This window comes from Asterias amurensis, chromosome 9 (genome assembly GCF_032118995.1).
Source record: "Asterias amurensis chromosome 9, ASM3211899v1".
In the NCBI taxonomy this organism is placed as follows: Eukaryota; Metazoa; Echinodermata; class Asteroidea; order Forcipulatida; family Asteriidae; genus Asterias; species Asterias amurensis.
In genome coordinates this window covers 2,187,327-2,201,705 of record NC_092656.1, presented here as the reverse complement: position 1 = coordinate 2,201,705, position 14,379 = coordinate 2,187,327, and the positions used below count along the sequence as shown (strand labels likewise).

The window sequence follows — 14,379 nt, the reverse complement described above, 5'->3', positions numbered from 1 at the left end:
CATTTTAAAAGAGATTTGGGAGCTTTTGGCTATAAAAAAAGCATCGTTCTGAAATGAATGAGGTTGGAAGATGTTTTAAAAGTAAATAATATTCCACACAAGATTTTCTGCCTCAAAATTGCATGGTTTTGTGGAGTCAAACTTTTGGTTCAACAAAATGGCGGATTGTGTTAGTTTAGCAAGTTTTGTTATGACAAAGAGCTTTGGCAAAGGTTTATAAATTTTTGCTCAAATCCTCGTTCCATACGATATTGTTGTCTCAAGGTCCAACTTACTCCAAACACGTAATTGTATCCATACTGAAGACTTTCGAAGTCATAAAATGGTCTCAACTGTAAAAGGAAAAGACGTCAAAAGGTGAACACATTATTTTTGAACTAAGAGTATGTTATTAAAATTATTTCTTAACCTTTTTCTTAAACGTATAGATGAATTGGCCAAAAAATGTTTCCCGTTCCATGTTTAGTACGCTGCAATTGTAACAGAACAGAATAAAAATTACATCTTATATTATATAGTGTTAAAATAACACCAATGTAATTGTGTTGGTAACAAAATAAGTGCTATTTCAAAACTATGGTGTAAATTTGGATTCGATATGAATATGATAACACTCAAGGTGGTATGGGCACATTTAAAGGTCATCAGGACTTGCTAAGACGATCCTGCAAGACACTGTACCAGGAGGAAGAAAGAAAGGCAGGCAGAGAAAAAAGGTGGGAGGACAACATCATGGAGTGGACGGGCCTGACGCTGAACGGCTCCCTGAGAAAGTCTGAGGATCGAAAAGGATGGAGGAAACTGACTGACAGGTCTTCATCCAAGGGGTGCCCCCACGGTCAGAAGACGACGGGATAGGTAACAGGTAAATCATGATGGCAACATTAACACCCCCCTTGTTGGCATTGCATGGAGGTTACTATACACCGGAGCTCTATTCAAAACAAAACACATCATGCGATTGAATGTTGCACAAGTGATAGAATAACAAGTTTTTGTTATTGAAATAATAACAGTGTTGGTTTGTATATTTATATATTTTTTATATACTTTTAGTTCAACTTATTGTTGTTTTCTCTTTAAGCTGAGATTGAGAGGAGAGCTTCTAGACAGGGACTGTGTTTCTTTTAGAAATTATTATGGCTCCAGCTGTTTTTTTTTCCTTCCTCTGCATTTCAACTGTTCATTGCCGTATTTTTAATGTTTATACATAACTAATGTGCATTGTTGTACGTTTTTGTCAAACCGAGAAATAAAAATAAATTTATATATAAATACCGTGGTGTGCAGTCCAGACAAAGAGCATTTATTGATAGGAAGAGCTGCTGGCTGCATATCTCCATTCTCCCTTCTGAATAACCTTACTGTATATCCATCAATTCCTTAAAGAAACATTACAGAATTGGTTAGAAAAAAACCTCGTCTAAGATCACAGATTTATATAAAACTTACACGGTCTTAGGAAGTGTCGTGGCCGAGCGGTTAAGAGCACCGAATTCAAACTCTGGTGTTTCTGATCAGCAGAGTGTGGGTTCGAATAACGCATGTAAAATAACCCAGTGCACTTATCGAAAAGAGAAGGGGTTCGCCCCGGTGTTCCTGGTTGTGGCTGCTTAATGCGCCGTAGCACCTTGTAAACCCTTACAAGGTGCTAAATAATTGGGTCTCAGATTCCATCACTACAATAACCTATCTTTCTGAAAAGTGTGTATATACTCAGCGCCTTGAGTACCTTGTTTGGCAGATACGTGCGCTATATAAGACTTCGATATTATTATGATGATAATAGTAGGGAACATCCATTGAAATGTTTCCGTCTGAAATATCACTCTGATGGGAAATATATAAAACTAATTTATCACTCAGTGAGCGTTATGTTCATTTTTGGCTTTGAATCGATGTAACACCGGCTGTGTGGGTGAGCAACTAGGTTTCGTTCTTTTCAGAACTTTTCTTGCTTTGTATTGTACTTCCATAGAGATATTCTTTTGGAATTCGGGAGAAATCTCAGCTCTTCAAAGAACTGTCTTGCTTTTTGCTTTTTAACGAACCGGTGCGGAAGATTGGATATTGGTCGGGACTACTTCACTTAAAGCCATTATACACTTTCAGAACAGAAAACAAAAAATTACTTACAGGGTTTACAGAAGGTAATGGTGACACACTTTTCTTGAAATGTTATTCAATGAAATGCTTTAATTTTTGAGAAAACATTAAAACAATGATCAATATCGAGAATTACGGATGTATTTTAAACACATGTACGGAAACAAGGGTGGGTTTTCCCTTTTTTTTTCTACTGACTCCGATGACTGATTGAGACTAAATTTTCACAGGTTTGTTACTTTATATATAAGTTGTGATACACGAAGTGTGGGCCTTTGGACAATACTGTTTACCGAAAGTGTCCAATGGATTCAAGTTTATCGAGGGGACTTCTAACGTATTATTTCCTGATATCATCTCACAATACAACGCCTCGACTCAAATATTTATCTGTTACCTGACGTGTGAAAATTCCACGTTAGATTACCGCTAAGCGCCCACCAGCTCTTGTTGACTTGATGTGTGTGAAACATGACACGATATTCCATTTTGGCTGAAAAAAGGGAAATTATAAAAAGGTCATGAAAAAAGTTCATCAGGCTGGTAAAATATCAACTTATTAAATGTATTTTCTAAGAAACACAGCTAATCAAAAAAGGTCGTTTTCAATAAAGATTGAGTCTGAGACGTTATTGGTATAAACAGCAAAATTAACAACTGTTACAAACAATAATCCTAAATAATGGGCCGGACGTAATGTTTGTAGAACACTTTATAATTTGACTACTTTTAAGTAGTCAAGTAAGATCTTAAAAGATCGTACTTGATATCAATATAAAATTGTTTTAGGAAAGAGACTGTACTGGGCAGATGATGATGAAATTAAGGAAAGTAAAGTAACCAGTATGTGTTCATAATGAAGTAATAACCAGAGATATTGTTAAAACTCTAAAAATTCTCTGCTCAGATCTGACCAAAATCCCGGGTCTTGGGGGCCTGACCTATGACCCCGGGAAACTGGTTTCAGATTCTGCGTCAGTCTGACCTCCCTATTCATGGGTAACAGATTCCAAGTCACGCTGACACAGAAACTTGGCCAGCAGCCGATCTCGAGTTCAATAAGACGAGTAACCCATCCTTACTTTGGATGGGTTTAATACGTCCTTCAGTTTTCGAATACGGAACTGAACTCGTCCTAAGTCCTTAGATTAATCCTAAGTTAGGAAGAGCTTGGTGAAATCAACGGCTGATCAACGGCTGAACTGGTGTCCTATGGAAATCTGTCCCCATATTAACATGAGCTGAAGGAGAATGGTCCAAAAGAGGGCGCTATCAAAATACGTTTGTACACAGTTCGCCGTATGAAGGGACAGAATTTGCGGGGGACAGAATCTCCTGTCCCACCGGCCCAATTCTGACCCGTGAGTCATTTAGGCAACTACTTTCAAATCAAGGATATACTTTACGTAGTGCGTTGTAGCAGTAATCTATCCCAATTGACTTCTTGAGAAGCAAAAGCAGAACCGTTATGAGAAGTAACTTCATGGTCACTGATCGTTACCCTCTATCCAAAGCAAGTCCTGAAAGAAGCAAAGAAAGTTTATTTTATTAAGAAACGGAGACAATTTGTTTCAAAGGATGTGCATTTTTCCCTCTGCACAGCAGAACTGCATCCTCAAAACAAATCTCCCTTTGGAAAGCACTAAAACAGTGGCAATTTCGTAGTAGTGAATAAACAACAATTGCCTCCCCAACTCGTATTAAACTGCTGTCTTCCAGAGGTTGAAGAGTTGAGTTTCAAATCATACACATTTCATGCACAGATCTTTCAGCAAACAAATAAATCATAAAAAAATGTGGGGGGGGGGGGGGCGGTAAATGAGTCCAAAGTATAGCGATGCGATGGCGTGCCAGTGGAAGACATCCATTTGAAGACGTTTTTTCTATATCTATCTCACAGCATTGTGGAAGTTTCTTGTTTAAAAAAAAGATTTGACACGCAGTCCCGAGGATCAGGAATGAGTGTAACAAGAAGGTTAAAGAACCGCATTTCGAAGGCAGTGGACACTATTGGTACTCAAACAAAGTATTATCATAAAACCTTTCTTGATTAAGAGTAATGGGGAGAGGTTGATATTATAAAACATTGTGAGAAACGGCTCCCTCTGAAGTAACGTAGTTTTCGAGAAAGAAGCAACTTTTCCACGAATTTGATTTCGAGACCTCAGATTTAGAATTTGAGGTCTCGAAACCAAGCATCTGAAAGCACACAACTTCGTGCGACAAGAGTGTTTTTTCTTCCAATATTATCTCGCAACTTTGACGACCGATTGAGCTCAAATTTTCACAGGTTTGTTATTTATGCATGTTGAGATACACCATGGAGGTAGAAATCCATGGATACACCAACTGTGAAGACTAGTCTTTGACAATTACCAATAGTGTCCAGTGTCTATAAATAACAGGTGTTTCTCATGAATAATGCATTTAAAGACACTGGACACTATTGGTAATTGTCAAAGACTATAGTCTTCACAATTGGTGTATTTCAACATATGCATAATTTCTTTAACCCGAAATAGATCAGTCAGATCAAATTGATTCAAGGAGTAAATACATTTAAAAACAATCATGATGAAACTGTATTTCATTTAGGCATATGACACCGAATTGTGAACAGGCAGTGCAAGCAGAATGTGTGCCTGCATATAAATTAAATTGTGGTGTGCACAATTGGGAAATGCACGAAGCACTTAAAGACCTGAACACTATTGGTAATTGTCAAAGACCAGTCTTCTCACTTGGTGTATCTCAACATACGCATAAAATAACAAACCTGTGAAAATGTGAGCTCAATATTGGTCGTCAAAGTTGCGAGATAATAATGAAAGAAAAAAAACACCCTTGTCACACAAAAATGTGTGCTTTCAGATACTTGATTTTGAGACCTCACAATCTAATTCTGAGGTCTCGAAATCAAATTCGTGGAAAATTACTTCTTTCTCGAAAAGTACGTTACTTCAGAGGGAGCCTTTTCTCACACCGTTTTATATTACCAGCAGCTCTCCATTACTCGTTACCAAGTACGTATTTATCCTAACATTTACTTTAAGTAATAACGAAACGAGTATAGTGCCTTTAAGCCGATGAAGAGCATATTTGTTATATTGTTAAAAGGAGGCTTTGACCTAACTTAAATTTGTTTCAGATCCAACCATGAATTTCAACTATTGCTTTCGAGTCAAACAATGATAAATGGTCACATTGTCTAGTATGGCTCATACAAAAAGAAAGAAAGAAATAACACTTTTTTTTACAACGTGATTGATGCGAAACACTCAGTACAAATTGCACTTATCGTCTTTTGTGACAGTAAGGCTATATTAAAATCAAGTCTTACTCTTCAGTTTCCGATTGGCAATGTAATGCAAAACGAAAATACTTTAAGGGCTATACACGAAATACCAATGCACTCATTCATGTACTCAAACATACGATTTGAATGTCAACTCTACAATGAATCTGTTGTCGGAAGTAGAAATATCACCCTTTGGAAGAGCTCGTTGAAGGAGGCCGGCGTCCAAAATGTTCAACATTGTTTTTCATAATGTTAAGTATTATAAAATGTTAATTTGATTGCCCAGTGGTGGCCCTCATCACAAAGAGTTCAGACTAGTCTTATCTCGAGTTAAGACGGGCTTCTCGTCTTTGAATGTTTAAATGAGAAATTACCTCTTTCTCAAAAAACTACGTTTCTCATAATGTTTACAGTGTCAACGGCCCTTCATTGTTCGTTTCAAATTAAAATTTATGCAAACGTGTGTTCGGTGCCTTTAAAGCCACTCTTCTCTCAGCCGCTATCTCTGAAATCCAGCTGTATATTATTCGAAACGGCACGGACTCCACCGGTATTCTCGTTTCCGATGCTGAAAATCTCCGCCACATATTAACACAAACTCAAGACACATTTCCAGAAAATGAATTAAAAACCTTCTGCTCTGCTCACGTTCCAGTTAATTGTTCATCTGTCTTCCATGTCCTCTTTTCTCAATACGCATCGTATTCTACAAAATGTTGCAATCTATCAAACCTGGTTTATAATTCACAATAGCGGAAAGGACTACGGGTGAAGTGTTAATGTTGCGGGACCACACGTACTCTCTTGCCCTTTTACATTCAGAATTGACCCGGATCAAGGTCCCGTGGGCCTGAACGATTTACGGGTCAATATAACGGAATCGTTGTTCCCCAAAACCCCCCAAAAGATCAAAATCATGCGAGTCCGAAATGTATAAAATAAAGCAAACATCCAGGTCAGCCCGACCCTAAACCGGGTCAAACTGACCAGGAAATGGGTCAGGCCCTCGTGTACCCATAATCCGTGTCAATGATTCTGACCCGTGGAGTTAGTGGGAGTGTAATTTTAAACCACCTGCAAGGTCTACTTGTTATTAGACCGATGATTTATAAATTGCGCGTAACACCGCCATGTCTAGTTTCGATTGCGAGCTCTAAAGCGCTTAATCAAACATGCGAATAACCAGATGCTTATCTTTATATCTTAACGCAGGTGGTGTCCAATGTGAATGATTGCTTATTGTCAATGAAATTAGTGGTAAATGTTGAGATAGTGGCCGTGAGGGACAAGTATTGTCAACAGTTATGAAATTGTGTCAAATCCTGTTTTGCAACCAAACCACTACTCTATTCCGGGGTTGCCCTCAGGGGATTACTTGCAGGCCTTTCACACTATGATCGCTTTACCCACCAGTCTGCAAATTGTCATAACCCAGGGAACAACCACGCCTGCTCTAGAGTGTAGGGGTAAGCAATAAAAAACCTGGATATTTTTGAGCATGCAACCGGAACCCCCCGGAATAGGGACGCAGTGTGAAAGTGTACCGGGGGTATCCTTGGAGTAAAACAAAGTCCCTGTGCCCTCCCCGGGGTTGTTCCACAGGGATAAAACATACAGTGTGAACAGGTCCTTAGGCACAGCAATATAACAAGGGTTTAATCAACCCACAATTATCCAGTTAAACTCAAAGACAGTAGTGGACATTATGATCTTTATCCATGGAACAATCACAATACATGTACATAGTCTCGTGAAAGTTCATCTGTTTTGGTAGTTAAATACAATTTGGCACTACTGCAATTTGGTTTAACTAATTAAACTTAATTAAAAATAATTTCATACCTGAAATTTTCGACCGACACTTCGGTCTTCATCAGCAGGATGACGCGGATGTTGAACACGTGACCTTGCGGACAAGTGATCTCAAGACCGCGTCATAGAACATGGGCCCAATTTCATGAAGCCTGTAAGCACAACAATTTGCTTAGCATAAAAACTTTTCCTTAATAACAACAGAAATACAACCAAATTTCCACGTGGACAAACAAACAACAGCTGAATGCCAGTAACAAGCAATATGCAACAAATTAAAATTTGGTTGGTAATCTTGTTTTATCAAGGAAGAAATTTCATGCTAAGCAATTTTTTTGTGCTTACAGGCTTTATGTAATTGTATGATATAGATCGTGCAAACCACAATTAAAAGTCACCTCAATCATGAATCTATCAGCCTCAACTCAAACGATTGTTTCAAGTACTGAGTGTATTGTCTCGGTCAATTACCCTAAGGGTTTTGACCCGTATTATGGGAAACATGAGACGGGATATCGCCCCAAATGCTGAAATATTTAGCGTCCGCAACAACAGAGGAAGTGTTTTGAACGGTTCGGGGAAGTCATGCGGAAAGTTGCGTTAAAAAAAGAAGAAGGAAACCACTCGAGGAAAATAAACTTGAAAATAGAGCACATTATTATTTAGGATCAAAGAGTAACTGTTATAACATTGAATAAAATTCACAAGGCCGAACGTCCAGTTCAGTGTCAGGGCTTCAACAACTGAATTGGGCTGTCAACACCATAACAAGTGGTAGGCCTACCACGGGTATGTGGCCACCTACTCCGGGGGCTTAAACCGGGTACACCCTTCAAAATCCGTGAGGATTATAGGCATATAAACTGCTATTTTGTTTTATGACCACATTGCCTCAAAAGTAAAATGATTCTCAAAAATGCTTTTTACGCGATCGAAAGTTGGTGTACTTCAACCAAGTAAGTTTGTATTGCCATTCGTCAGCTTGCCATTTTCCTCCCAGGAGTCTTCGCTTGCTGAAGTGGGCGGTCGTACTGATCAAATCGAAAGCGTTCTCGAAGGGAATAATAAAGGCTTTTATACGGCTCTCCCTTTTTTCCCACGTGGGATTTTCATTTAAGTAAAACAATGAAACACAGCTCGGGCAACCGGTAATATTTTAGTATCTCATATTATGAACAGAAGATTGAAACGTAATTAAAGAAATGAAGAATACTAGAAGTGGGGCGGGTTGTTCAGAGCATGTTGTTTTTTGTTTACGACCGGTCTAAAGTTTGAATGCTAATGCCCCGGACAGTGGGGGGTTGGAAGTACCCTAGCAGCATTAGGTGAAATCCTGGTGAATAGTCATTTGCTACTACCGTAACTCTTAAAACTAAAGAGTTGAATCCAACACTTCATGAGTTCGGTGAGTGACTACACTTTGAAAGTGTTGAATCCAGCATTTTGTTGGTTAAATCTAGCATTTTAAATTTTTGATCCAACGCAAAAAGGGTTAATTCAACAATTTAAGCGTTATTTCAACATTCCTCAAAACAGTTCTTTTGAATTGTTGGATCAGCTTTTTAAACATTAAACTGGCACTCAAATTGTTGACAGAATACTTTAAAATGCTGGATTTAACATATAAATTGCTGGATTCAACACTTTAAAAGTGTAGTCAACTCTTTAGTGTTTAGAGTGTACAGTTTCACACATTGAATAGTAAGAACACTTATTAATAAAGGTTAGAAAGGGTTGAGGGCACGTTATGATTCAGCTTGAAAGAAAAATCAATTTCTTAGAGTGGACGTCTCGTTCGGGCAGAAATGGTATGTTTTTAAAGTACAGCTAAAAAAAATACTATAACACGCTGCAATTTCATGTGCCACAACTGCTCTGGGAAGGTTTTTTTTAAAGGGAATTTATTAGTTTCTCATTCAACAGAAGACGCATGTAACAGATGAAATAAAATGCGCTAAGACACAGAGCGGACGGACAAGTTATTTGTGGCTTAAGAAACGATTAGTGATAAACCCTGTCGATTGAAAAATATTCACAATAAACAAAAAATACACACGAAAATCCGTCCATCAAAAAAAAAAAAAGAAGAAAAAAAAAAAAATCCCAGACGATTATAAAACTTGTAAGAGTTTTAAAAGTCTTGCACTATCGACTCTTTACATTATTTTAATAGTGTTTTCTACATCTCGACCAAAAAAAAGAGAAAAGAAAAACAGTTAAGCAACATAAATAACGATTACATTTGTGGGTCGTTCAGTTGGCGTTGGGCTCGTCCAGTTTGATAATTTAACAAACCAGTTGTTATCGTCACTACAAAACAGGGCATAACTGATTGAATCCATACAACATATGGAAGATATTAGTCTGTATTTTTATTGGAGTTATGTGTTATTAGTAGCAACCCTTCCACTGAGGGAACAGTTGTCTTTGATCGCCAACTATGGTCAAATCGATTCCTCATGTAAAGTCTGTTAGAACGGGGAAAAAACAAACTGATTCCGCATCAGATGTTTTGGAAACTACTTTCCAAATTGTCTAATCGCTGAAGCGTGACTGGGAAATGTAATTATGTAAATACAATATGCATGGGTAACAACACCCAGAAGATCGTTTGCAAGGACAATCTTTATTACTGCAGTGAGATAATGAAAACAAATATCGAAATGTCAAAGATGAATATTCTCATGGATTCACAAATGTTAGCTTAATGTTGATAAGTTAAAGACAATAACATGTCATCGAAAAAAACAAAACAATAGAACAAAAGTGGCTACAGCCTTTGTCACAGCAAGAGTAAGAGCAACAGCAAAACAACAACAAAATCCCCAAACCCCCAAAACAAAAACAGCAACACCAACAACAACCGCAGCATCAACGTCCCGAAGTTCGTATAACAACACCGTTCATCCAGAGGTAGGCTGGATATACTTCTCACTGATCAAGTTGAGGATATTGCATGAATAATAAAAAACAACAAACAAAAAACACGACATTGACTTGTACAATACCGGGGAAAAAAAACATTTTGAAACCTATTATATCTGATAAAATAAAGAATATCTTCATCAAAAATGACAATACATGAAAAAAAAAAAATCCAACGCCCTAACATAGACATGTTTGTCTTTTCCGAAATCATGATACTCGTAACTGTTCACAGCTGTTGTTGTGCTAAAACTGCGTTTTAAAACAGTATTATAAATAGTTTGTAAAAATAAAGGTCTTACTTAAAACAACAACAGACAGAACACAAACGAACACCCCACGTGTACACAAACAAATCAGACCTTAAAGGAACACGTTGCCTTGGATCGGTCGAGTTGGTCTTTGAAAAGCGTTTGTTATAATATGCATATGGGTAGAAAGATGCTTTAAAAGTAGAATACAATGATCCACACAAACATGCCTCGAAATTGCACGGTTTTCCTTTTACCTCGTCAACTAACACGGTCGGCCATTTATGGGAGTCAAATTTTATGGCCGACCGTGTTAGTTCGCACAGTAAAAGGAAAACCACGCAATTTCGAGGCAAACTTGTGTGGATCATTGTATTCTACTTTCAAATTATCTCTCCAACCATATGCATTTTATAACAAACGGTTACAAACGCTTTTTTATAGACCAACTCGACCGATCCAAGGCACAGTGCTCCTTTAAAACAATGGGTTCAAGCACGTATAAAGGGTGATATTTTTTTATGACATTACCTTTAGGTCAATAATTATCTTCCGACTAAATACAGTTGCTGTTTCGTTGCATAGAAGCAATGTAATTAACCACCATGTACAACAATTACAAGTCACGCTTGATACAAAGCCATTGCATTTCAATACAGTATTTACATACACTCGAGTAGATATCCTAAAAACCTAAAGTCAATTTTCGTTTGATCTCGCTTCGTTTACTCTCAAGGGGTTGTCCGTTTTGTGACTTGTTTGAAGCTCCACAAGATGCTATAATTATCTTAAGATGTACCTGGTTATTGACACTTTCTGTTTGAAGAATAAACAAAGTGACCCTCCGGATTTTATATGCATTGACGCAAACTCTAGTGCGAATCAAAGACTTAAACAAATAAATGAAAATAGTGACATAAAAATAAGCGTTAATCAACTTGTTTGTCCCTGTAAATGCACTGGACACTATTGGTAAGTACTCAGAAGAATGTTTATAGCAAGCAACGGAGAGCTGTTGATAAAACACTGTGAGAAATGGCTCCCTCTGAATTTTGAGAAAGAGGTAATTTCTCACTCAAATAATAAAAGACTTCAGCTGAAGCCTTTTTATTATATACGCACCTGAATTAAGGCAACAATGGTGTGTTCTCTTTCAATATTCTCTTACAAATTCGGTGACCAACTCAACCCCAAATTTCACAGGATTGTTATGTATTTAAATGTTCGGATACACCTGGTGAGATTAATGGTGTACAATGCCAAAGATGTACAATGCCTTTAAAACGATAGTATTCTGACTGTTGACCAAGCAAGTTATTCCCCCAATCAGATTATCATTTCCGAATGGACATTTTGGTTGCAGCAATCGATTGCTGAAGAAGAGCAATCGCAATTGTATTTAATTGACAACAAATTATAAAGGGATTGAGCTCGTTAGTCTCGCTTACAGACGAAAGCTGTTCAGATCCGACACTTCTTAAGAACTTTACACAATGGTAGTACCTGCAAGTTTACTATTTATTTATAGTGACTTCCTAAACACAGAGAAACTGCCCAGTCGGAATACACAACCTATGGAAAATATTGTCTCTTGTGAATAATGGATGACCTGCTCAATTGGCTTGGTGTTGCTCTAATGGCTTACAATTACCTTACAATAACCGGCAACTGTGGAATGCAACCTGTGTAGCTTTAATTGAAAGTCCGACCATTGAGTGCTACATTTATTACTTTCAATGTCTCGACTTCAAGCAATTTTTTTAGTTTTAGATAGCAAAATTAACTCCTCTTCCGTGAAAAAAAAGAAGCAAAAATATAAATACTTCAGTGCGACAACGTAGTTTAGAAAATGTAGAATCAGAAGAATTTGAGTACGTAGTTCAAGTTTGAGTTGATTCAGTTATAAATTATCATGAACGGTATTGCCTTTGGTGTTGCCGGCTGCATGGACATCTTTTTTGCTTTTCTTCGCATCCTTGCACTCAAATAGGAAGTGATTTATCATTTTTGAATCATATTGAATTGGAAATTTCGTAGATTGAATCTCTGCCTTATTGAAACTCTCTTTAGAAATCGCGTCTTGGGTTGATTTCTTAAGTAGACGCGCACCATTGTCGCAATTTTGATGAATAAGTGTCTGACATTGGATCTGATAAATAATGCTTAGAGATCCAAGTTTTTCAAACGGCACGACCAACAATTCCCTCGAGCTCAGTCTAATGCTTTGACCGGAGTGGGTTTGTATGAGGTAATATTGAAACGTTTTAAAAGGGTTCAATTTTTTGGAAGTAAAAAAAAATGAATATTAATATTAGATTGTTATCACTAGAGATCTTGATCATGCCAAACGAGCTTTTAAAAATTATCTTCAGTTTCACAACATAATTTTCTTCTGACACTTCGTGAGGGTCACAAACAGAATCAGCAAACAACTATGGCTCGGTTCAACCCCCTCTTTGACTAGGTACTAAAACTTCTTCTAGAAGTTCTAATTAATTCTTCGATTGTTGTTTGCCAAGAAGTTCCATTGCTTGAAGTTTCACTTACCCTTTTCAGGGATCCCATTTTAATAAATAAATTTGTCAAATCGAATGCCATTTGGAGGAGTTGTTGACAATGTTATCTTTAAAGGCACCGTATACACGTTTGGTAATTGTCAAAGACCAGTGTTTTCACTTCGTGTATCCCATCATAACAATAACATAACAAGCCTGTGAATTTTTGTGCTCAATTGGTCATCGAAGTTGCGAGAAAATGATGAAAGAAAAACACCCTTTTTGGGCGAATTGGTGTGCTTTCAGACAGGAATAATCCCTTTCTCAAAAACTAGGTTACTTCAGAGGGAGTCGTTTCCCACAATGTTTTATAATATCAACAGCTCTCCAACGCTCGTTACGCAGTCAGTTTTTACGTTAATGTATGTGTTGAGTAACTACTAAACGTGTACATATCCCTTGCACAGGTAAGGTCAAAATATTGTAAAAGGTGACTTACACAAAATCTAGGATATCTCAGTTGTATACCATACAGTACTAAAGCCTAAAAAAACCCAGTCAAGAACTGGTCAATCAAAAATAAAATTTAATGAAAATATTATAACGTAATACCGAGCAATACAATATGGGAAACATTAAAGGGACACGTTGCCTTGGATCGGTCGAATTGGTCTTTGAAAAGCGTTCGTAACCCTTTGTTATAAAATGCATACTATGGTTAGAAAGATAATTTAGAAGTGGAACACAATGATCCACACAAATTTGCCTCGAAATTGCGTGGTTTTCCTTTTACTTTGCGAACTAACACGGTCGGCCATTTATGGGAGTCAAAAATTTGACTCCCATAAATGGCCGACCGTGTTGGTCGACGAGATAAAAGGAAAACCACGCAATTTAGAGTGATACTTGTGTGGGTCATTATATTCTACTTTTAAAATTGCTTTCTAAACAGATGCATTTTATAACAAAGGGTTACTAACGCTTTTCAAAGACCAACTCGACCGATCCAAGGCAACGAGTTCCTTTAACAGAAGCAAGCCGGAACTGCTTGTTTTGAGTTGCCTGACTAGCCTTGCTCAAGGCAGTCGAATTATTCACTACGAAAAAAGACCGCCGCTGTATAAAAATCCACCCGTATTCACTGTGCGTAAAACCCACCCGTATTCACTGTGCGTAACATCGCACGACACGATGCCCCCGTACACTATCCGCATGCGGAGGCCGTCAGGCCGACAGCCTTGTAGGATCTGTGTTGAAGCCACTGACCTCATTACTATAATAAGCGAAGAGTTCCCACGGTCAGCTCATTACCATAATGCCCGCGAAAGACGAGACATGTTTACCTCACACACCACCACCACGGACGCATGATAGGGTCCAAAGGTCGTGATAAGGGAAGTGCGTGATTGGACGTCAAAATGAATAATTCATTTGCCTCACATCCTGTGTTGTCTGATAGGTCTGACGAACGATATACATATTCATGAGCTGC

The 14,379-nt window shown here is 37.8% G+C and overlaps 1 protein-coding gene across 3 annotated transcripts in view; it reads right to left on the bottom strand.

Moving 5' to 3' along the window:
* LOC139942274 (uncharacterized) overlaps positions 1-14,379 on the bottom strand; it is a 43,407-nt gene that overhangs the window by 20,816 nt on the left and 8,212 nt on the right. For all 3 annotated transcript variants that reach the window (XM_071939071.1, XM_071939070.1, XM_071939072.1), the window contains exons 2-5: positions 3,513-3,626; positions 2,504-2,599; positions 1,279-1,382; positions 276-332 (exon numbers count right to left, since the gene is read on the bottom strand). In XM_071939071.1, coding sequence (XP_071795172.1) covers positions 276-332; positions 1,279-1,382; positions 2,504-2,599; positions 3,513-3,591 — 336 coding nt within the window. In that variant the 5' untranslated portion in view covers positions 3,592-3,626. The remainder of the gene's footprint in view (positions 1-275; positions 333-1,278; positions 1,383-2,503; positions 2,600-3,512; positions 3,627-14,379) is intronic.